We start from the raw sequence: 23035 nt of genomic DNA, 5'->3' as shown, positions 1-23035 counted from the left end.
GAGCCCGGCCCCCACCCAGCAGGCTGCCCCAGGCCCGTGCCCAGACCTTCCCTGCTGAGGAGGGGGCGCAGGGGTTCCCAAGGGCATCGGAGTCTTGGTTTATAGTTGTGAGCCTGCTTCCCCACCCATCCACCCCCCTCAGGGCAGTGCTCCTAGGGAGGGGGTGGGAGGACCTGGTTGGGAGCAACTCCTGTCTCACAGAAAAAGCTCTTGGGGAGAGGCTTGGGGGAGAAGCGGTGGTCTTCCCAATCCCACCTAGATTCTATGGAAACGCAGCTTTCGGGCAGCTGCAGCCACAGTGCTGCCCAGGAGCCCGCCCTCCCGAGGTACCCCAGAACCGGGCCCCCAGGCAGAGCCCCTGGCCAGCCACAAGCCCGGGGCTGGAGCGGCTGACGCGGCCTCCGGAGAATCCCGGGGGTCCCGGTGTCCTCCCAGCCTTCCCTTTCACCCGCGGCCCAGGGGCCAGCGGGGGGAGGCTGTGGCCTGGGCGAGGTGGGCTCCAAGTACCGCTCCCCTTCCCTGGCACCCACATGGGAAGTGGGCCCCGTGGTGGCGGCAAAGGGAGGAGGGAGGGGCCCAGCTGGGCCGCGGCGCCCCCTGGCGGAGGTGCGGGAGGCAACGGGTACAGGAGCGCAGGCGGGCTGGGCGGTGGGCACAGTTTATTCCACTTCATGCAGACCCTGTGAGCCACGCGCTCAAGGAGCTTAAAAATAATACATCGAACCACGTGGTGTCTGCCCTCCTCCTCCCCCGACCGGACAGACACTTGGTGGCGAGGGGGCGGAGCCCGAGGGTCCGGAAGCCTCCGTGAGGGGACAAGGCAGCAGGGTGGGCCCAGAGGTCAGGGCCGGGTCCTTTCTCCCCGGAGGAAAAGTGCTGAGACAGGGCCTGAGGCCCCGAGGCCAGGAGGCGCCTCCCCGGGGCTGGCGCGGGCGGCCCGGTGGCCTCCCTGGCAGGGTGGCGCCGCGGTCAGTGTCGTGGGGGGGGGGGGCGCAGGCGGCCCCCCGGGGCGCTCAGTCCTGCGCCTCCTCCGAGCGCCACTTGAGAGCGTGGTCCCTGTGGGCGTCGGGCAGGATCTGGTTGCGCATCCCCCCGAGCAAGCTGGACGTGGCCTCCGTGGCCAGGATGAGGGGCTTCACCACGGTGGGCGGCAGCTGGCGGATCACGCCCCCCACGGCGCCCGTCAGGCCCTTCTCCTCGTGGCCCCGCGACGCCACATCGCAGATGGTCTGAGCCGTGTCCAGGAGGCCCTGGGGAGGTCAGAGGTCAGCGTGGGGAGGGGAGGGGGCGAGGGGCTGGTGGCCCGCGAGCAGGGGCTGCGTCACCTCTCGCACGGTGTCGTAGGCCCTGACCACGCCCTCTCGCAGGTCGAGCGGCTGCCGGCCCCTGCGCAGCCTCCGTGCTGAGCGCTTGTCCTGCAGGGAGCGGGACACGGGCGCCGCCGGGGACAGGATGTCATACACCGTCTCGGCCGTGGCCTAGGGAGCAGGAGCGCAGTGTGAGGAGAGCCGCCGGCGGCCCCCAGCTCCCACGCTGGTCTCCTCGGCACTGTCACCAGCTGGGCCCAGCCCTTTGGGTCCCCTCGGCCTCCGTCCCTCACCCTCCTCGCGCCCGTCCTCCCCTCCGCTCAGGTCAGGGGCCTTCAGGTGGAGCATGTGACCCCCAAGGGGACTCTGAGCCACCGCTGACAAGGACGAGGGCTAAGAAAAAGGTTCAGAAAGCACTAGAGGCCGCTGATGGCCACGTGTGCCTGCTGACACCACATCCGGGTATTGCCAGGAACTCCCGGTTCCCGCTCCTCACCTCCCCTCGCTCCAGATCTGGACCCCCCCAGGCCCTCCCCCCTGGGGTTGGCAATGAGCCTCTGTCCACCGGCCCCCGCATTTCTCTTCCAGCATCGCTCCTTCCCACCCGACCCCCACACGGGGCTGCGCCACACCCCAGCTTAGCAGCCGAGGGTGGCTCTGGTGCTCGCTTGTCCCTCCAGCCTCTTCTCCCATGACCCCTTCCCCATGTGCTGACTCTGAACCTGCAGGTCCCAGAAGGTACCTGCCCTCCAGCATCCGGGCATACTCATCCCCACCCGCTCCCACTGTGTCCGTCCAACCTCAGGGTAACCGGCCCTGAGGTCCCCTCCCGAAGCCCGCCCCCGCTGTGCCAGCGTCGTCACAGCAGTCACGACTGCTCCCACCGCTGCCTCCCATCAGCCCCACCTCCCGCCCGCCCCTCCCTGACCACAGCGACACCGGGACCCCAAAGGCCCGCGAGGGGCACGGGGTAGGGGGGTGGCAGCACACCCCCTCCCACCCCAGGAGTCACCGTGGGCCTCGGGCACTGGGCTGTGCAGGTTTGGCCCTGGCCTGGCCACAGGGCCCAGGCAAGCCCCTTGGCCCATCTTCTCTGGAACTGCTTCTGTCTCTCCAAAGATGAAGCCACAGCAGGCAGAATGACCCCCCCCCCCGTAGGGTTTGGAGGGTGGACCTGGGGGCTGGGGAGCAGAGGGGCTCGGGCCCACCTGGCACCCCTCACCTGGATGGCCTGCACCAGGCGGTTGCTAAGTTCCAGGGCGGCGGAGGCCGTGGACGAGCCGAAGGAGGCGGCCCCTCGCTGCAGGCCCCGCATGAGGCGCCCGTCCTTCCGGTACTGCTCGATGGGCAGCCACAGCAGGTCTCGGAGCCCTTGGACTGGGGCAAGCCGCTTGTCAGGGAGGCCCAAGGCTGTCTCGCCCCGCCTGGCCCGGGGCCTCCTCCACCTCCTCCCCACGACTGCTTCTAGGCTGCCCCAGAGAAACAGCAGTTTCAAGGGCCCCGGCACTCACAGAGCTGCACCACTGAGTGCATGGGGCCCACGCCCCCCAGCAGGCTCGGCAGCTGATTCTTGCGGATGTCCTGCAGCCATTCGTTGACAGCGTAGCCCAGCACCTTGTCCACGCCCAAGAGCCTGGGAGAAGGAGGGCGGGGGTGAGGCAGAGCCACACGAGGGGCCACCGGCCAGGAGGCCCCACAGACCACCCCACCTTGGGCTCCCATTTCACCCTAATGGGTGACGACTTGGCCAAGGCCACAGAGCCCAGCGGGAACAGAGCAAAGGGGCTGCGGGCCTGGGTGGGGGGCCGGGGGCCCGGGTAAGGCGCTGGGGACCCGGGTGAGGGGCTGGGGACCTGGGTGTGGGCTGCGGGCCCGGTGAGGGGCTGGGGGCCCGGGTGAGGGGCTGGGGACCCGGGTGAGGGGCTGGGGGCCCGGGTGGGGGCTGGGGGCCCGGGTGAGGGGCTGGGGGCCCGGTGAGGGGCTGCGGGCCCGGGTGGGGGGCCGGGGGCCCGGTGAGCGGCTGGGGGCCCGGGTGAGGGGCTGGGGGCCCGGGTGAGGGGCTGGGGGCCCGGGGCCTCACCCATGCCGGCAGCAGAGCCTCTTCAGCTTCAGCTCGCAGCAGTTGAGCTGGGCCAGGCCAATGAGGAGGCCAGTGAAGGTGCCCTGGGGGAGAGGGCTGGTCACGGGATCTCCCTGGGCCCCTGGGAGCTGGGCGAGGCCCCTGAGCGGCTGACAGGGCCCGGATGCACACCCTATCCCAGCACCCCGGGCAGGGCCTCCCGGGACCCAGAGGGGCCGCAGCCCCGCTTACCACCTGGTCCACGGCGACGTGCTTGCCGTGGTAATCCAGCCAGATGGGCACCTCGGACGTGAAGCGGAACTCCCTGCACGGGGAGGCGGGGAGAGGGGTCCTCTGGTCACCGCCGCGGCCCCCGCCGCCGGGCCCCCGCGCCCAGGCCTGGGCCTACCTGAAGTAGATGGGCTGCTGCTCGGAGGACGAGCTGCGCCGGCCTCCCGGGGCCTTCTGAGAGCCGCCGGGCTCTGAGCCCTCGGGCCGCTCTTCCTGGGGGCTGCTGGGCCGGGCCTGGGTCTCAGGGTGAGCTGGGAAGTGGGGGTCACAGACCGGGGATGGGACCAGGGGTGGCTGGGAGCCCGGGCCGGGTGGGGAGGCAGGTCGCCTGGGCCTTCCTTGCCCACCCCCCGCCCGGCCCCTCACCCTCGGCCGAGGTCTCGGCTGGCACCACGGGGTTGATGCCGGCCGCCAGGCTGGTGAAGAAGTCCTTGAGGAAGAACAGGGCGTCCTGCGGGGGAAGACGCGGGGCACGGGTCGGGCCAGAGGCCTGGAGACGGCGGGTCCACCTGGGCCCCACCCCCGCCCGCTCACTCACCTGGTCCACGTTGAGCCGCAGGGGCATGAGCGAGACGCGCAGGCAGCACTCGGGCCCACCCAGGCCGGCCATAGGGGCCACGTGCAGCGCCTTGATGGTGAGCTGGGGCAGGAAGCAATCTCTGGGCGCTTGTGGCCTCCGGGGTCCCCCTGGCCCCCTGCCCACCCTGTCGGCAGTAGCCCCTGCAGATGCTGTTCCCTCAGCTGGGCCCTCCCTGAGCTCCTCCTCCCGCCAGGCTCCCCCAGCCTGCAGAGGGCCAGCGCTGCCAGCTGGTCCAACGCGGGGCGTGCGAGCACGAGGATGTGCCCGTACACGTGTGCGTGCACGAGTATGTGTGTGCGTGTGCATGTCGTGGGTGCATGTGCATGCGTGCACATGTTGTGCGTGCGTGTGCACGTCGTGGGTGTGCACGCGTAGGGCACCCGCCTTACCATGTTGGAGTGGGTGCGCCGCGGCATGCGCTCGCTCGTGTGCAGGTACAGGAACTTGTTGATCTGGGAGGCGGCCAGGCGGTCGCGGACCTCCAGCTCCTGCACGATGAACACCTGGCGGGACAGCGGCTGCTCCTCCAGCTCCTGGTGGGGGCCCGCAGGGCCCGTAGCGGGCTGCTCCGGGTACACCTCGTGCTGGAAGCTCACCTGGGGGTGTTGACGGGCCCGCTGAGCGGGCCGGGCAGGGGCCCAGGGCCAGAGGGAGGGCAAGCGGGGAGCTGGGCCGGCCCTGGAGGCCTCACCCCTCTTGCCACGCCGTGCTTCGTGCTGCTGCCCCAGCTCCACCTCAGCCCGGCCTCTGGTGCCCCCCGCGTCCTCTGCTCCATCCCACATCCCAACTTCCCCCGAGTCTAGCCACCATACCACCGCCTTGCCGTCCTGTGAGGGGCGCCCAGCCCACCCGTCTCCTGACATAACCTTGGCTCTTCCCTCCCCTTCCAGCCTCTTCATCACCAGTTCTGACGGTTTTGTTGGGTCTCTCTGCACGTCTTCGCCTGCTCTCCCGGTTGCCATCAGCTCCCCTGCATGGCTGCGGCAGCGCCCCGGCTTGCCTGCCTGTCCCCCCCAGCCCAGCCCACAGGCCCGCGCCACCCCCGCTCCCGCTCAGAGCCTCCCCCGGCTCCCCGTGCTCGGGGAAGCCACTCCGGCCGCCTCCTGGCCTGGCAGGGGCTGGCCTGGCCTCTGCCCCTTGTTCCTGAGGGGCCCACCCCATTGGCCTCAGCCTTTGCCCCTGTGGCTCCCCTCCTCCTCACAGGGCCGCTCCCACCAGTCCCCACCCAGATGACACCCGCTGCAGCTCCCAGCACACGCGCTCGTCACAGCCCCCGCAGCAGACGGCAAGCACCATGGGCTCAGAGGGGCAGGGTGGGCTCCTCGCGAAAGCCCTAATTTCAGCCTGGGATCTCTCCTTTTTAAAAATCTTTATTCTTTAGGAGATATCTGGGATTGAGCCCGGGACCTCATTCGTGTGAAGCCCTGAGCTACACCTGTTCTCCTGGGATGCCACGTCCATCTGCTCGAGTTCCCAGGTCAAGAGCCTGTGTCACCCTGGACCACCTCTGGTCTCACACAGCTAAGTCAGCCGCAGAAAGCTCTCTCTAGAACCTGACCGTCCTCACCGTCCTGCCCTTGCCTGCCAACACTCATCCTGACGGCCGCAGTGGTAGCCCCCCGGCAGCCGGGGGATCCTGCCTCGGCCCCCCTAAAGCCCCCCGGTAGCTCCCCTCTCATTCCATCCATCTCTGTGGCCTCCTGGCACCCCCGGCCCCTCTCCTGCTGCTCTCCTCCCTTGCACAGCTCCAGCCCTGCTGGCCTCCAGGACTGCGCCTAGCTCGCGGCCATCGTGTGTCCACCCGGCCTGACACACTCTTCCCTGCTCGCTTCTTCAGGTCCTTGATCGGACGGCGCCTGTTCGGGAAGCCTGGCTCACCGGCCCTAGTGCTCTGGTGCCCTTCCCAGCCTGCCTTTCCCTGGCCCTTTATCACCATTTGATACACTATATTTCACTTATTTATACATTTTTTGACTGATCACATAAGCAACACAAGAGCAGGGGTCTTTGTTTTGCTGGTTGCCACACCCAGCACCTAGAACAATCTCTACCACGTAGAATAGCGGATGCTTAGGAGTGAACGAACGCAGCCCTCAGAAAGTTTCCGTCAGGTGCTGGCTGGGTGGCAAGGATGGGGTGGGACAGAAGGAGCCGGGTGGCGCTTCCCTGGCCCTGCCCGCAGGCTCACCTTGCTGAGCTGGATCTCCATGAGGACGTGGTGCTGCCGCCCGCTGCCGCCCCGCGTGCGCCACGAGTTCTGGGGCCGGTTGGCGCCGGAGCCGCGGGAAGGAGAGCCCCTGGGGCCTGCGAGGCCTTTTGCCCTGGGCAGGGGAGAGAACAACCTGTCTCTGTCCTCTCTGCTTGGAGCTGGCCTTTCGGTCCTGGGAGATGGGCTGCCCGAGGGCAGGGCGGGCCCTGGCCCCACCTCCTGGGTGGGTGGGGCCTCTGGCACCAGCTGCCACCCCCACCGCCCCTCACCTGTGGCTGGGGTGGGGCCCGAAGTCCCGGCCCCCGTAAAGGTGCCAGACGAAGGAGACCTCGCGCATCACCACGCGACTGCTGGGCACCGGGAAGTGGGCCGGTGCCCGCAGCAGGTCCGTGCTGCCCAGGGGCCGGGCGAAGTGGCCGTCCTGCACGACGACGGGGCCTGGATGCAGCTGCGTCACCACGGGCTCCCCGTCCCGGGGCTGCGGGTGGGTGCGGGTGAGTGCGGGTGAGTGCCTGTGCACGGAGCGCCCACCCCCCACCCAGGGCAGGGCCCCCCCAGCCCGTTTCTCCATGCTGCTGTCCTCCGGAGCCACCGTCCTGGTCTGGGGGGGGGGGTCCGGTGCCCCTTGCCCCTGCCAGCCCACACTCCCTGGGGCTTGGGGCTTGCTGGCATGACATGGTGCCGGGGGACAGAGGGTAGCGCCCGTTCAGCCCAGGGGTTGTCTCACCCCCGCAGCGAGCGGCCCTGCCCCCTGCTCTCCAGCCTTCCCACCACACACCAGGATGCCCAGGCCGGGGGCGTCAAGGATGCAGAACTCGTCGCTGTCCAAAGTGTCTCCTTCCCCCTCCTCTTCCTTTTCATCTTCCTTGTCCTCTGGCTGGGACCCTGCACTCCCAGCCGGGGCCTCAGCAGGAAGGCAGGCCTCACTCCCTTCACCTGGGAACAGGTAGACTGACACGGGCGAGGCCTGAGGGAGGGGGCCACCTGCGGGAGAGAGGCCCGTCTGGGGATGCCCGGCGTGGGGGCCTGAGTGCCCGCGTGCCCCAGCGCCCACCCCACCTGGCGGCTGGGCCAGCTCCCGAAGGCTGCGTTCCGTGTCCAGGAGGGCGTCGGCCAGGTCCCGCTGGTTGATGAGGGCCGACTCCACAGGGGGGCACGGGGACAGCGAGGCGGGGCTCTCGGAGAGCTGGGCAGGGGAGGCGTGGGCCGTGAGTGGCGGGGTGCGACCCCGGGACTCCCCCAAGCCCCAGCCCCTGGGGGCCACGGTAGGGGAAGGGGCCTGGCCGAGCTCTGACGGCCCGTGCAGCCAGGCCTCACCTGCACCTTCTGGCCGGCGATCTCCGTGGGGCTGGGGGGCCGGGGTGGGGGGTGCAGGTCGCCCGCGCTCGTTACGTACTGGAGCAGGTTGAGCAGCAGGGCACAGGAGTCGGCACAGCTGTGCACGTGCACCACGTTGTTGGAGCAGCGCAGCTCGAACAGCGGCTGGCTCTGCGGGCGGCGTGGCGTGAGGGCAGCCCCTCACCCCCACCGGGCTTCGGGCCCCCTGGGAGCCCCACCTCGGCCCTCTCTTCCCCAGCCTCAGGGCAGGTCTTCCCTGCAGGGCAGGCTGGTCACCGTGACCCCACTGAACAGACGAGCAAACTGAGCCAGGCAAGGAGGCTTGGCCCACGGGTGGGGTCTCCCTGAAGCTCAGCACAGCTCCCAGACAGCGCCTGGTACCCCATTTCACAGATGACGGCAGTGGGGACTCCTGGGAGCCGGCTTTTCCCCTGGCCACGGCTGCCCTCCAGTGCCAAGGCTAAAACCCGCTCATTCATTCATTCGTCCACTCACTCGGCAGGCACTGAGGCCGTCCCCGCTGGGCCTGGCCTTCCCGGGAGCGGCGATAACCACAGCCCAGCACACGCAGGCACCGACCACTGCCTGAGGGCAAGGTGTGTGGGACAAGGACGAGCCCTGAAGGCCCCTCGGCCCTGGGGCCTGTGCTGGCTCTGGGGACCCTGGGTGACGGCCACACTCACCAGTCTGCCCTCAGTGCTCCCCGTCCAGGTTTTGATGACGAGCTCCAGGAGGTCGACGTCCAAGACACAGACGTAATCTGAAGCAGACGACAGGAGAAGAAAGTTCCTTCTGCTTCCTCGCATCGGCTGCTGCCCCCCGCAGAGGGGAGAATTCCGGGGCTTTTCTGGGCATGGCCCATGGGTGCACCTGGGTGTGGGATCTGCTCTCTGGGAGTCTCCTACGACTGTGGTCCCAGAGAGGGGAGGGAGCCCAGTCCGACCCCGCCTACCTCGCCGCAGATCCAGGGTCTCCCCCTCGCACTTGGTGGACAGGTACAAGGCAGCGTCATCTAGGATGAACCTGGGAGAGACCAGGGCTGAGAAGGGGCCTGGGGCCAGGGGGGAGCCCCAGGGTCCCAAGCCCTCAAGAGGCTGGAGCACTGGGCCCCGCGGCCTCTACGGCCTCATCTATATCGTGGGGAGAATGGGTCTGGCTTTCAGTGACACAGGCCAAACAGTCGGTGCTCACTAAGTGCATGTGGGCTTGGCATGGGGCAGTGCCTCGAGCTCCCAAAGAACTCCCAGCTCCAATACTTCATTTGGGCCCCCCGCAGCCCTGGCTCCCCAGTTCCCCTCCTCCCAGCTATCCTTGTATTTCCTGGAAGTGGGGGCACCAGGTCACCAGAGAGTGCAAACATTTTGGGGGTTCTGAGTCGGAGGCTCCAACTGTCCTCCGGGAAGGTGCAACTAATTTGCTTTCCTGAGGGGAGGATCATCATCCCAAATGTACAGAAAGGCTCAAGGGAGCCCGAGGATGTAAGAGGCGGGCGGTGGCCCTGGGCAGTGGCTGCTGCAGGCCGGCTAGGGCGGGAGGGACGGACAGGGGACAGGTGGCGGCCGAGAATACCTCAGCAGGAAGGTGGAGGTGTCCATGACGATGTTGCTGGAGACGGTGAAGGTCTCGGCGGTGAGGAGGACTCGAACGGGGAGGTAGAGCGGCCTGAGGGGGACACCCTGGCTGCGGCAGGCTGCTCACCCCGCGCGCTGGGCCCCACCCCCGCCCGCCAGCCTGAGCACCTGTAGTCCACGGCGCAGGAGAAGAGGTGTGTGTGCAGCACGGTGAGGACCGTCGGGGGCAGGTAGCCCAGCACCGGGTCATCCAGCACGTCCAGGAACTCCAAGAGCTTCGGGGGCCGTGAGGATAAGGTGGCCTCTTCCCTCCTCCACCTGCCCACCCCTGTCCCACTCTGGACCCGCCTGCCATGTGGCCACACGCTCCCGCAGCCCCTCGGCTGCCCACCACCCCCTTGCCTTGCCAGGGGCTCCAGCCCAAGCCCTGGGCTCCCCTTGCTCACCTGGGAGTGCCAGCTCTGCTCAGGCAGGGCCGTGTAGTGGCGCAGCGTGGCTCTGTGTAGCCGCAGGGTCACCAGGAACTCCTGGGGGTGGGAGGCGCCATCAGGGCAGGGGGCAGCCGCCCCAGCTGAGCAGGTGGGCAGCAAGCGGGGACCGCCATACCTTGACGTTCTTGTGGGGGTCCAGGTGGATGCGCACGGTGGAGGACAGCATGTGGGTGCCCTGGCGGCCCGAGGCTCCCCGCTCGGTCACCCCTTCGTCTGACGGGTAGATGGTCAGGGCCAGCTGGGCTGGGGGCGCGCAGCTGGGCAGGTCCAGGTGAGTGGGCAGCGGGTAGTCATCCACGGCCGCTGGGGGCCAAGGGGCTGGTGAGGCCCTCCCCGCGCAGCCGTCCCCACCCCCCAGAGCTCCCAAGCCTCCCGAAAGCCCTCGGCCCTGGCCAGGGGCCCTGGAGCCCCAGCCGCACACCTCGATGGTAGAGTTTTGCCTTTTCGGCCTCCAGGCAGAAGTAGCCGAACCCCGGCTGGCCTCGGTACTGGGAGACGCTGAAGAGGGTGCCGTGCTCCGCGTCCAGCACCAGCTCTCCGTGCGCGGCCTCCAGCCGCCTCCCGCCCTCGCCCTGCGGACAGAGGCCCCAAAACACCGCTGGGCCTTGCCGGGGAGACTCCCCTGCCCTCGGGCGTCAGCTCCTGCCTCTACCAGATCCCGCTGGAGGTCATGGACCCACTGGCCTTTGCTGCCCCACGGGAAGGATGAGGCCTGTCCTGCCCGCCCCCTAAGGGTCGACATACGCTCCCCGTCCGCCCCCACGGCTCCCGGCACACAGTAAGTGCTGACTAATGGCTGATGGGGGGGTACTGGGAGAACTGATGGCATGTGTGGGTCGCTGGGCAGGAGGAGAGCCAGACAGACAGCGAGCTGCACACTGGAGTCTTCGTGATTTTCTGGCTCTTCCACCACCGGGGGCTCTGGACTGAGGGGCGCCCCTCCCCAGGGCTTGGACCCTCCCAGAAGCCCGGGAGGCGCGTCCTGGCGGGAGAGGCCGCCCTCACCTTGGCCTCGCAGAGGGCGGTGACGCGGCCCTTCAGCACCGTCACCAGCGTGGAGAAGGCACTGGGGGCGTGCGGGCTTCGGGGCTCGGGCGTGAGGGGCGGGGGGGCGGACGCGCCCACCGAGAAGAAGTGGGTGTCCTCGTCCTCCGAGTCGGAGTCTGGGGAGACGGAGGCGATGGAGCGGGAAGGAGGGCTGGGGGGTGCCCCAGGCCCCCGCTGCGCCACCCCTCTTACCCAGCTTGAAGGCCGACTTGCACACTTTGAAGGTGTCGGGCCAGCACCCCGAGGGGCCCGCGAAGCCGGCGGGGTGCGTGGCGGCCCCGGAGGTGGGGAACAGGTCCGCGGGCTCCCACATGAGCAGGTCGTTGTTGATCCTGCGGGGGGAGGACGGCCGAGGTGAGGGGCCAAGCCCGCCCCTCGCCCCCGCCTGTCCGCCAGGCCCCCGGCCCCCCTGCGGCACCACCTGTTGTAGATGCTCTCGTAGACCTCCTTGCTGGGCAGGAAGACGTGGGCACTGGGCAGCACCACCTCCAGGCTGCAGCGGGACAGCGCCAGGGTCCGGCTCCGGAAGGTCCTCATCTCCTCCGGCTCTCCCGGAATCACCATCTGGGCAGGGCGAGGGGCACCAGGGTCTCACGAGGTGAGTCCCGACCTCCTGCAACCCCCTCGCCAGCTACGAGGCCTGCTCCCAGGACTTCACTGACGTGACCCCCATGAAGCCTTGAGACAGGTCACGACGCCCGCTTTACAGGCAGGGAAACAGCACCAAGAGGCCAGATGGCTCCCCAAGGGGGCACAGCCCACGGAGACCCCAGAGACCCAGGCAGTTGGCCCCAGAGGCCCTGAACGGCCTCTCACTCATCTCGTCTCCTTCAAAGAAGAGGATCCTGGGGCCCAAGTGGACATTGTCCTTCAACGGCCGGGATGGCCAGGGTCCTGATCCTTCCCACCACAGACCCTGCTTTCCCAGGAGCCCCCTCACCAGTATTCCTCACCCCAGGCCCCACAGGCGGGGGCGGCTCAGAACCCCTCCTGACCACAGATGCTGCAAGAAATCCTCCCCAGTGCTGGGTCATGTCGTGCCCACACCAGGTGGTCCCACCCCCCGGCCCGCAGGCTGCCGGGGGCTCCTCACCTCCTCTGTCTCGTACATGGTCCTCTTGGAGGAGAAGGGCGAGGGCTCGGGCTCCCGCAGCTCGCAGGGACTCTCGGTCAACGACAGCTCCAGCTCCTCTCTCTTCCCCAGTGCCACCTCCCACTGTGCGCAGCTGAGCTGGGGGTTCAGCGTCACCACCACCCTGCCGGGCACAAGCCTGTCACTGGCCTGCAGGCACCCGGCCCCTGGCTCCCAGCTGCCCCCGCCGCCCTCAGCAGGAGAGCCCGCCCTCTCCTGCCCACCCCACCCGAACCTCACTCACTGGGGCAGGAAGAACTTGCACCCAGGGCCCTTGGGGTCCAGGGCTTTGGAGACCCGCAGGCAGGGGACAGGCGGCTTCTCCCCATCCTCGTAGGCAGCTGGAGGGAACAACGGGAGGGGGGAGCAGTTTGATATTCTTGAGGAATTCCAAAAAGAACTATTGGATTATGTTTGTAATCTGATCTTCTCCTCCGGGCATATTAGATTCTATTGAATTCATAGGTTTATGTAATTAAGTCATCAGGTAAGCCCCTTGTGCCAGTAGGGCGTTGAGTCCCCACCGATGAAGGGACTCAGATAAAAGACATGGCAAAGGACAGAGTTGAGAGTGTTTGATGTTGGAGTTTGACGCTGAGGCCTTAAGCTGGAGACTCAGAAGTAAGCTCACAGAGGAAAGAGAAGCAAGACCCTGGAAGGGAGGAACCCAGGAAGCCTGAGCCCTCACAGCCGTCAGCAGTCATCTTGCTCAACACGTGAAAATAGACTGGTGAGGGAAGTAACTTATGCTTTATAGCCTGGTATTTGCAAGTTCCTACCCCAAATAAATACCCTTTATAAAAGCCAACAGATTTCTAGTATTTCACATCAGCACCCCTTTGGCTGACTAATACAGAGGGGGTAGGAAGCCACTTCGGACTCTTTCCACAGCTTCCCCAGTGCCAGGCTGGGCCAGGAGAAGGCCTGGTCCCCATGGCAGTGGCTGCCAACCTCCCACACACCCCCTGACCCAGGGGTAAAGGCACCGTGCTGCCTGGGGAGGCCAGGGTCTCCCCACACTCTGACCTCAGGCACCATCCACAGCCCCAAGCCACCTCCCCCAGAGGCCCAGGCCCCTGCCCCAGGTGCTGTGGCCCAGGGACGCTCACCCTGCAGGTCGGAGCAGGTGAACTCCAGGCGGGTGGGGGCTGGGGGGCCGGGTGCCCTGATCAGCTCCGACCGGAACTGGGGCTCACTCAGTTCCAGCCGCAGCTGCTCGGCTCGCACGGCCCGGCCGGCCCAGGGGTCCCGCTCGGGCCGCAGGTCAGCAATGGGGAAGCGCAGCCGCAGCGTGGCCCGAGGGGCGGAGAGCCGCACGGCCATCTGCTGCTCGGCCGTGGGCAGGGGCTCCGTCTGCGGGTGGGGTGGGGCACAGGGGAGTCAGAACTGCCGCCAGGCCCCCTTCACCGAGGTCAAGAGCCCGAGGAGCTGTGCCCGGGCCCGGCGGGGCAGCTCACCGTCAGGCCAGTGGGTGGCGGCTGGAGGGGGGTGGTGGCCAGGCGCAGCAGGGCCGCCAGCCGGTCCAGGGCCCCCAGCTCCACGTCCGTCTGGAAGTCAGCCAGCTCCAGGGCCAGCTCCGACTGGCGATGGTAGGAGGCTGTGCGCCGGGGGCGGCTCTGGGGGAGAGGGTGTTCAGGTCACTGCGGGTGGTGCAGGCAGGGTGGGAAGGGGTCCCTGCAGCAGGGAGAAGAGCAGGGGTGGGGGACCCCGGAGGGGCCTGGGAGACAGGCCAGGAAGTTCAGGAGCCACTCTCGGCACCCTACCCGACATGGGCATAAAAGACTCGCTTAGGCACTGAAAGCCACCCAGTACTTGGCCACTCCCCGCCTTGGCGGCCAAGCAGGCGCCTGCCACGTTGAGGCAGGAGAGGGAGCGGCGTGGCCAGGGACCCTCAGGATGAAGGGGTCGGGTTGGGGGGCTGGATGAGGGTGAGGGGAGCAGGGGAGAGACGGCAGGGCTGGGGCCGGCCTGCCTGGGGAAGCCAGCCCGGGCGGTTACCTTGGGCACCCGGCGCAGTGTCTGGGTGTGGCGCAGGTGGGCGCAGGGCCGAGCCGAGGCCTGGGAGCCCGGGCTGCTGGGGAAGCTGAGGACCTGGGATGGGACGGGACGACGTGAGCGGCCCCGCGTGGCCCAGCCTCTGGGCCCCGCCTCTCCCGCACTAGCCCTCTGCGCTCACCTCCGTGTACTCGGGCTCCGGGGCGTCCTGGGGCCACAGACACTCCAGCACCTCGAGCTGCCCGAAGAGCGCTTCAGTGCTGATGGCCCGCCGGCCCCGCTGGCCCGTCCGCAGCTCCCAGGACAGCTGCACGGCGGTGCCCGTGAGCCTGCGGGGAAGGAGGTGGGCATCAGAGCTGGGGCTGGGGGCGCCCGGGCAGCCTCTCCCCTGGCCCCTGCCTTGGGCTTGTACCGGACGTGGCTGTGGGGACAGGCACTCTGGAAGCGCGGCCGGAGGTGGTGGAAGTCGCGGGAGCCGAAGGGCCCGTCCTTAGTGGCATCAAACTCGGCAAAAAAGTGGGTGGTGAGGTCGGGCCCTCCAGCGGACGGGGCAGACGTCTGAAGCAAGGTCAGGGTGACACCCCCCAAGGTCATCTTCAGCAGCAAGTCGGGGCGTAGGGCGTCCGGAAGGGATGTGGGCGCTGCCTTGCCTGAGGGGACACGGGCTTCACCAAGGGCTCCCCAGAGCTCACGGGTACCCCAGGGAGGGTGACGGTCAGGCTCCGGGCTGGGGACGGGGGAAGCCTGGGCCTCGAGGGGCTGCAGGTGGCCAGGCCTGCCCCATCGTGTGGTTGTGGTGGGGGGCTTGGCCGGGCAAGGGCAGCCTCGGGAGCCTCGTGTGCGCCAGGCCCTCTGCCCAGGCTTCACCCGACTCTCTCAAGGTTAACGGAAGGATCAGAGGTGACAAAGCCCAGGAGACGCTCAGCCCAGCGCCGAGTGGCACAGCAAGAACTCACGTAGATCCCGGCCAGGGAGAGCTTATTAGTCCCTTTTTATGGAAAGGGAAACTGAGTCAAGCCTCAAGGGAGTTGGGTGACTGTTCCCCGACCACTCTGACTCTAAAACCCATTAACCAGTCAAAGGTGGGCTTTGTGCATCCCTGGAGGCCTCGACGGGCACCTGACCCCACCCCGGGGCCCCTCCGGCCCTGGACCACCGCCCGAGGGGCCCCGGCTCACTGGGCAGACGGGGCTGGGCGGGGAGCCGGCGGAAGGCCGTGTCGCTCTGCGTGGAGGAGCTCAGGTCGACCTCCGACAGGGAGAGCTCAGAGAGGACAGAGGTCACGCTGCTCGTGAGGCCGGCCATGGAGAAGAAGAGGTCTGCGGGGGAGAGGAGAGGCGTCGGGACAGCCGGCTCGGCCGCGACTCCCGCGCCCATCCCAGCCGCCCCTCCAGCCACCAGGCCTGTCCCCACACCCACCGGTGCTGTCCGGGTTGACAAGCGGGTCGGGGCTGAGGGGCTTGGCCCCTGCCCCTGCCTGCAGCTGCTGGTTCAGGTCCTGCTCGATTAACCACAGGTCTTCGGCCTCCAGGGGGCGGCTCTTGTTCAGCTTGTCAGCCTCGGGGTCTGGGGGCGGGGGTACTTCAGTCCGGGGAACCAGCCCCTCCCCAGCCACCCCCGGCCCCTGAACTGCCCAGAGACCTCACCTGCAAGCTTCACTGCGCTGAGCAGTCCCTGAAGCTGCTGGAGCTGCTGCGGGGTGAGGAGCAGGTGCAGGGAGCCCAGCTGTCCGACCACCTCCAGCTGGGGGCAGAGGGGGCCGTGATGGGGCGGACAGGCTCCAGCCAGCCTTCTGAGCGGCCGCCACCCACCTGCCCTCACCCCGCGGAGGCAGGTGGCCAGTTGCCAGGCCAAGTTCTGCCATCAGCTTGCTGTGTGGCCTGGGCACAACCTGTCTTTCCGAGCCTCAGTTCCTCCAGTGGCCAAGGAGGCAGTCCTTGCCCCCCCACCCCCCTGCTGCCTGTGAAAGATGAGTGTCGCTGGGGGGGGCTGAGGTGGGCACACGTGCCCCTCCCCCAGGGGCCCGGGACTCACCTTGGGGCCTGGAAAGGCTTCGTTCTGCTTCACCTTCACCTTCAGCTCCATGTACCCCGAGCAGCTGCCGATCTGCAAGGGCGACTTTGGGGGCTCCTCCTGGGAGGTCAGAGGTCACGGGAGGGGGGAAGCCAAGAAGATGGGGTCAGAGGGGATGGGGGAGGGCGGAGGGGTCAGGGGCGAGAGAGGACAGGGTTTGGGAGGTGAACGGGACAGAGAGCGGGCGAGTGGGCGCCTGGCTGTCGGCCCACCTGCGGAGAGAGCTCCTCCAGGTGCAGACTGAGCCCGGCCAGCTGCAGCAGCTTGTGCAGGAAGGCAGGGGGCTGGTGCACATCCACGGGCGGCGCCTGGCCTGGGTCGCGCACGGCCTCGTCACAGTACTCCAGTCTGGGGAGCGGAGGGGCAGCCCGGGCCTGGAGCACCTCTCCCCGCGGCCTCTGCTGCGGGGCCTGGGGGCTCCTCAGACGCCCGGGCCTGCACCCCACGACACAGCCCCCACCCAGCGGCACCCCCGCCCGCCCTGTCATTCCCCAGGGGCCCCCGCCACCCCATCTTCTTTGGGCCGCCCAGCCTGGCCCGCCTGGCCCTACCTCTGCACATGGGCCTCCACGGCCATGCCACGCTCCCCAGCCCTCGGCGTGTGCTCCACCCGCACGACTGTGTCCAGGAGGGTCACCTTGATCCTCCGCAGCACTGAGGGAGGGGGAGGGGTTTCAAAGGGTACGACGGTGAGCCCTGGGGGGCAGGAGTGCTGGTGGCCGGGGGCGCCTGCTCACCAGTCTCGATGGTCTGTGCGAACATCTCCAGCCCCTCCAGGGGCTGTGGCGGCTCCGAGGGCTCGGGCGGCCCGTCCCGCAGGCACTCCTGGGCCAGCCGCAGGCTCGTGGTCATGCTGGAGGCCCAGCCCTGCGAGTCGGCAGCCCCCGGCCCTGTAGGCAGGTGGGGGCATCAGGGCAGGCTCCGGGGACCCGGGCCCGCTCCCCCAGCCGCCGCCCTGCCCACCCCCCCGCCCTGACCTGGGCACTGGCGGGGCTGCAGGGTGAGCTGGAGGCCCTCCACATGCACGGTGCAGTGGTCGGAGAGCAGCGCGGCCCAGGGCACGGCCACCTCGATGGAGCCCACGAAGCCTTCCACCAGCTCCAGCGGTGCCTCCATGGACTCCAGCACCTCGTTCACAGACTAGGAGCAGGCAGGGGGTGACGCCGGCTCAGGGACACCCAGGGGCTGGCGGTCTCCCGGCCTGCTGCATCCGTCCTTCTGGCTGCCCCCCCAGGCCATCTGCGTGCCGCCAACAAGGTCTTACCCTTCCACATGCTGATCCCTGTCCCTGTCCCTGCGCTGCCCTCCAAACGTGCCCAATCCTCCAAGCCAGCTCGAGTGCCTCCTTCCCATTTCCTGAGCACCTCCGAGTGTGGGGCACCAGGGTCATATCGGGAAATAAAGGATCTGTGTTTCCCCCCCAGGCACGGCTCCTTGGGTGCACTGGCAGGAGGCAGAGGGGAGCGGACCCTTGGGGGGCAGGGCTACCTAACCCGGCCACAGCCAGAGCAGGGGGGCTGATGATGGCATGGAGTGTTCTGACCATGAGACCCGCAGGTGCCACTCACTCTGTGCTGGAGCACAGGGCACAAGGGGAGATGGGCCGGGGGCTGACCTGGGCCCAAAGGGGTCCCCAACTTCCTGATTATAAACACTTGTGTTGGGAGTTGGATCCGCCGCCAGCCTGGGCGCTCCTGGTGGGCAGGAGCCCACCCGCCTCCTCGCAGAGAACTCAGCCACGCTTGCGGGATCCATGCACAGACCAACACAGACCCATAGGGATAGAGATCAAATTCCTCAGCCAGGGGTCCAGAGATGGGGAAACTGAGGCCCAGAGAGGCGGAGAGGACCATGGGGTCTGAGACTAGGGCTCAGGCCTCTCTCCTCATCCCAGCTCGAGTCCCCACGCCCTCGGCTCCTTCTGGGCCTTCAAGGTGGGGGCTACAGGGTGAGCAGCTGGGGGAGGGACACCTGTCAGGAAAGTACCGCGTTCTACCAGGGGCCCAGCCCCTCCCCGGAGGCCAGCCCAGCCAGGAGCCCATTCAGTCCCCAACAGGAGGGCAACACAGGGGAATGCCAACAGCCCGAGGTCAGAGGTCAGAGAAGGCCTCCTACACTGGAATTCACAGACTAGAGGCTACACGGAGCTGCCCCCTAACTCAGAGCTTCCCCCATCCCCAGACCCAGCTCTTCCTGCCCGGAGTTGTAGGCCCGGCCTGAGCCCAGGCACCCTGTCTGCCCTGCCCCCCCACCCGCCCCAGCAGCCCTGGCCTGGGAGGCTTGACCCAGTGCAGCCCTGGGCTAGCACCTCTAACTGAGGGCTCCTTCGCAACTGCCCAGGCCAGCTTTGGTGTGAGTCAGGCCTCCTCCTTGCCTAGGTCCAGCCCTCCCATCCATCCCGGGGTGGGTGGGGGTTACCCTCCAGGCCCTGATCCTCATCCCCAAGCTCCTCCCTCCACACCCGCTGGGTCCGTCCCACCCTCCCCAAAAGCAGGAAGCAGCCCGGGGCCAGCAGTCACACGAGGTGTTGATCAACACACAGGCTGCTGACGCGGTTGTTGACATCCACATCCGGAGGCGACCCGCCCACCGGGCCCAGGCTCGTGGGGTTAGGAGGTCAGGAGGTCCACAGGTGCCCTCGGCAGGGTTCCGAACCCCCACCAGCCTTCCCCGACCTGCCACCTCCGCCCCACCTCTGTCGCTGCCCTGGCCGGGTCCCATGCGGGGGGCCGGCTTCCTCTGCTCCCTCTGGCCCTCACCAGCACCCCCTCACCCCAGCCCCCAGACTCCATGTGCTCATTCTGGCCCTCGCCAGACAAGGGGTGACCCCCCTTCCCAGCCTGTTGCGCCTCCTGCGAGGTGGAGACAGGGACCCCTTTCCGCCCAGCTTCCGGCTCTGCCGGGGACCTGAGGGCATCCCCCCCAGTCCGCCGGGCGCCTGGCAAGGGTCAAACTCCCCGGGCAACGCTGTCAGGTCCCCAGACTGTTCCCTCTCGCCCGGGGTCTCGGGTCCGCGCGCCCCCGCGCCCTCCGGACTCGGGCCTGGCCGCTCACCCAGATCTCCAGGTGGATGTCCCGTAGAGCGACTCTGCCCTTGTACAGATCGAGGCTGAGCTGGTCCAGGCTGAGGTGCTCCTGGAAGAAGTGCCCCAAGTAGTGGTGCAGCAGGTAGCGGCAGACTCGCTCTTTCACATAGTTCGACCAGGGCCACCGCCATGGTGCCATCTCGGAGACGGCGGGGCCGGGACCGTCTCCACTCGCCGGCCGCCCGCGATCCCCGTCTGGCTGCTGTCTTCACTAGAGCCCCCGGCTCGCCCCGCCGCTTCTCTCAGCGCCAGGCCGCGCCCCCGGACGCCCAGCCACGTCCCCCACGCTCACTGCCATTGGCCGCGGCTGAGGGCGAGGCCTGCTGATTGGCTGTGGGGGGCGGAGCCTTCGCGCGCGAAAAAGGGACTGGGCCTCCGGCATGATATAGTGCTCGCAATCAGGCTTTACGCTTGCGTATAAACACTGTGTGGGCGGACCTCTACCCAAGGGTTACCAACTCTGGGAAGGCTGTTGCGAGAGGTGCCAGCCCCGCAAGGGAATGCGCATGTGCGGGCTAGTCCGATGACTTTTGGTAGTTGGGAAGGATTTAAAAAGTCAGGGTCCCATCAAACTTCATAGGAATGAAGTTCGCGTGTCATCTGCAGCACGCATCCGTGGAAAGAATTGTCAGTGAACGTTTGCATTTCAGAAAACGGTTTACTGTCCTTTATCTCTTCCAAGCCTCATAGCATCCTTTTAAGGTAGGGCTCGTCACGAATGTACAGATAAGGTAAATGAGATTTAGAAAGTTTGCTCTGTGTATTTTTTCCCCCCACTCCCCTCGGGTAGAACACTCAAGAGGAGATTAACTGGCGCTCCCTTCTCTCTGCAGGTGGTCAGGCCTGCGGCTCCTCTCTGGAATAATAATAGCTTTTCCTATCTCTAATCCTGAAATCAATGAAGAGTGAATTCTAATTCCCTTGGGCAGGAGTCCTTTGTTTTTGTACAGCCTGTGAGCTAGGAATGGTCTTTACATATATAAATGGTTGGAAGAAATAAATAATATTGCATGACATGACAATCATACAAAATTCAAGTTTTGATGTCTAAATAAAGTTTTAGTAGAACACAGCCACACTCGTTCATTGAAGTCTCGTCTGTGGCTGCTTTCTTGCTACAACGGCAGGGAGAGGTCTGTGAAGGCTAAAATCTTTATTGTGACCCTTTACGGAAAAAGTTTGCCGACTCCTGCTCTGCAGCGTGGGCCACACAAAACCTTACATGCGTCCTGGGTGACTTGCAGGATTCCGCGGGGAATTACAGTTCTACCTTGACCTTACCAGGGAGGTGGACTCAGTCGCTGCTCCTCTGCAAGCTTGTTTTAGCCCCCATAACCTGGGGATCTTGCCCTGACCGAGGAGACTCGGGAAATTTCAGGACGCGTGGGGAAGGCGCCGTTCCTGGAGGCAAGCTGATGGGACGGCCGCTCAGAAAACGCTGGTAGAGTGAATCCAGAGAGCTGTGTGTCCCCCACGACATGTCCGGGGCAGTGTAGTGCTCATCAACGGTTTATTAAGCCAGCAACCATAAAATTAATACTAGGATAAATGGAGCCCATGTATATCCCAGGCCCCGGACCTGCGACTCCACCCGAGTTGTCCCTCTGCCCCTCACCATACGCTTGCGTGAGTGGGCACTCCTTTCATCACGTAGCCCCGAGGAGCAAAATATCCCCATTTTCCTGAGGAGGAAACTGAGGCCACTTTTCCATCTCTCTCCACAGAAAGGCAGGGGGAAGAGAAGTGTGGGTTCTCCTGAAGTCCAGGAAAAGTTGTCCTAGTGTCCGGTCACGGAGGAGACTATGAGGTGGAAAAACTGGAGACATAGCTGTTCCCAAGATCCAGGCCCTCCCCAGGTGCGTTCCCTCCAGGGCCAGGCTGGGCACTCTTCTGCCTCTCCTTGTACCTGAACGCCCGCTCGTCACACCGTCTCTTAGAAGTGGGTGCTTTCGAGCCCGTTCCCAGGCCTGATTCACTGCCAGGACACACAGCCAGTGCCTGCAAAGGTGCGGACCAGGGCTGGGAGGGGGCACCAAGGTCCTTCCTGATGCTGGCCTAGACGATTCCTTCATCCGGAGACCACCACCCCCTCACCCCAAACCAAAGACAGAGGCATTCCATAGCCACACCCAGGGTTGAGGAACTGAATGAATGAATGAATGAATGAATACAAAAATACTGGCAGGGTAAAGTGGAGTTGGGACCTCATAGGGGTGTTTTGAGATTAAGTCCCAGGCCCCGCTTTAGGCCCAGGCAGCTCTGGGTCCAGCACCCCCACAAATACCCTGGCCTGGGCATTAGGGGGCTTTTCCTGGATCCGCGGAAAACTTAGGGGTCTGGAAAGATGGGGATATAGAAGGGAAAGAGGGAGGCGCAGGCTTCGCCCTGAGGGTGGGCTCCAGGAGGTCCCTCCGCTTTGGATCAGATGGAAACTCCCCAGGCAAAAGCAGGGGCTCTAGGCCTCGAGGACCCGGGGGAGTGCTCCCCTCCGCCAGGGATGGTCCCCCCGGAAGAGGCCCCTCTGGCATTTCCTGAGGGCGATCAGGATGGGTGTGGACCAAGGCGTGCACCACAGCGTGGACAGGTGTGGAAGGGGTCAGGCAGGGTGCCTGGGGGCTGTGGCTTTGGGGTTGCTCCTGGGCAGAAGGGCAGGATTTTATCAGAGGGGAGGGCTATATAGGCAAAAGGGGGTGGGGTATATAGGAACACTGTACTTTCTGCAAGATTTTTATGTAAACCTTCAAGTGTGCGAATTTAAAAAAAGTGTTTGCAGAGTGGATGTAACCCAGAGGCTGAACACCTGCTCCCCCGGCACGAAGTCTCAGGTTCAGTCCCCAGTACCGCCTAAACAACAACAAAGCAAAAACGCACACACCAAAAAAAGTCAAAAAATTAGAAAAAGGGCAGAAAGGAGAGCGGCTCGAGCAGGGTTCCCTGGCAGCCCTCCGGAGCCCCCTCCAGGCCCTGACCCCCGGGAGGGCTGGAAGGGCAGGAACGGTGTCCCCGGGAGGCGGACGAGGCACGGGAGGTGTTCAGGCTGGAGGACCTCACCAAGCCGGTTCCAGGGCAGATGTGAGACCAGTGGGATCTGGACCCCTGGGGGCGAAGGGGAGAGGGAAGAAGAACCCGCATCTGTGACTAGACTAAAACCATTGACTTGTGCACTTTATTTATTACATATTTTTTATTTATTTCTCTCCCCGCCCCCCTGCCGCCCCAGTTGTCTGCTCTCTGTATCCATTCGCTGTTGTGTTCTTCTCTGTCCACTTGTATTCTTGTCAGCGGCATCCAGAATCTGTGTCTCTTTTTGTTGCGTCATCTGGCTGCATCAGCTCTCCGTGTGTGCGGCGCCATTCCTGGGCAGGCTGCACTTTTTCGCACTGGGAGGCTCTCCTTACAGGGCGCATTCCTTATGCGTGGAGCTCCCCTGCGTAGCACAGCACTCCTTGCACACATCAGCACTGTGCGTGGGCCAGCTCATCACACGGGTCAGGAGGCCCTGGGTTTGACCCCTGGACCTCCCATGTGGTAGGCAGATGCCCTATCCGTTGAGCCAAATCCACTTTCCGACTTACGCACTTTCAAGAAGGAGATGGAGGCTTGGCTTCCTGTGACAGACTGACCTTGGGCAAGGCAAAGCTCCTCTCTGGCCCTTGGAGTCCTCTCCTGGCCTGAGAAGGCTCCGAGGGCATGTGCTGACCGGAGCTTTTGGGCAGGGATGTGGGAGAGGCTGTGCAGCCTAGGGACTCCCACTCGATGGGCGAGGACAGCTGGGGCCAGGTGGGCAAAGCGTGCTGAAGTTTTCCCAGCAAGGGTGGGAGGGGTGCCGGCCAGGTCCCCAGGGGGACGTTGTGGA

At 66.1% G+C, this 23035-nt stretch overlaps 1 protein-coding gene across 4 annotated transcripts; it reads right to left on the bottom strand.

Annotated features, from left to right (window-relative positions):
* Positions 1 to 642: 642 nt before the first annotated feature.
* ATG2A (autophagy related 2A) lies at positions 643 to 19450 on the bottom strand. 4 transcript variants are annotated; one of them, XM_012519696.4, is made up of 41 exons: positions 19148 to 19450; positions 17071 to 17233; positions 16831 to 16983; positions 16645 to 16747; positions 16306 to 16441; positions 16055 to 16153; positions 15667 to 15763; positions 15440 to 15586; positions 15199 to 15339; positions 14433 to 14670; positions 14202 to 14349; positions 14024 to 14116; positions 13483 to 13641; positions 13135 to 13378; positions 12270 to 12366; positions 11987 to 12149; positions 11315 to 11457; positions 11086 to 11225; positions 10852 to 11009; positions 10268 to 10418; positions 9962 to 10149; positions 9802 to 9882; positions 9524 to 9630; positions 9354 to 9446; positions 8737 to 8807; positions 8468 to 8544; positions 7764 to 7934; positions 7506 to 7632; positions 7225 to 7430; positions 6716 to 6924; positions 6426 to 6558; positions 4627 to 4833; positions 4196 to 4297; positions 4024 to 4108; positions 3776 to 3908; positions 3619 to 3691; positions 3388 to 3470; positions 2819 to 2940; positions 2530 to 2684; positions 1326 to 1478; positions 643 to 1250 (listed from the first exon to the last, which is right to left on the bottom strand). In XM_012519696.4, the coding sequence occupies exons 1-41, from the start codon at positions 19316 to 19318 to the stop codon at positions 1014 to 1016; spliced, it is 5757 nt and encodes a 1918-aa protein (XP_012375150.2). In that variant the 5' UTR covers positions 19319 to 19450; the 3' UTR covers positions 643 to 1013. The 4 variants fall into 4 exon arrangements, with proteins under 4 accessions (XP_012375150.2, XP_012375151.2, XP_012375148.2 ...); XM_012519697.4 differs by having other exon boundaries at positions 7225 to 7382; XM_012519694.4 differs by having other exon boundaries at positions 7225 to 7632.
* Between the last annotated feature and the right edge of the window lie 3585 nt (positions 19451 to 23035).

Source organism: Dasypus novemcinctus, chromosome 10, assembly GCF_030445035.2.
Source record: "Dasypus novemcinctus isolate mDasNov1 chromosome 10, mDasNov1.1.hap2, whole genome shotgun sequence".
Taxonomy (NCBI): domain Eukaryota; kingdom Metazoa; phylum Chordata; class Mammalia; order Cingulata; family Dasypodidae; genus Dasypus; species Dasypus novemcinctus.
Note: the sequence above shows the minus strand (reverse complement) of the source record. Positions and strands in the feature narration are given on the sequence as shown.

Bases quoted from the DNA above. Each gene is read 5' to 3' on its own strand.
- ATG2A (XM_012519694.4), bottom strand. From the start codon at position 19,318: ATGGCACCATGGCGGTGGCCCTGGTCGAACTATGTGAAAGAGCGAGTC. The intron at 3,692-3,775 runs GTAGGCCCAGGC...CTCCCCGTGCAG, and splicing joins CAGCAGCCCATCTACTTCAG to GGAGTTCCGCTTCACGTCCG. The intron at 1,251-1,325 runs GTGACGCAGCCC...TGACCTCCCCAG, and splicing joins CCTACGACACCGTGCGAGAG to GGCCTCCTGGACACGGCTCA.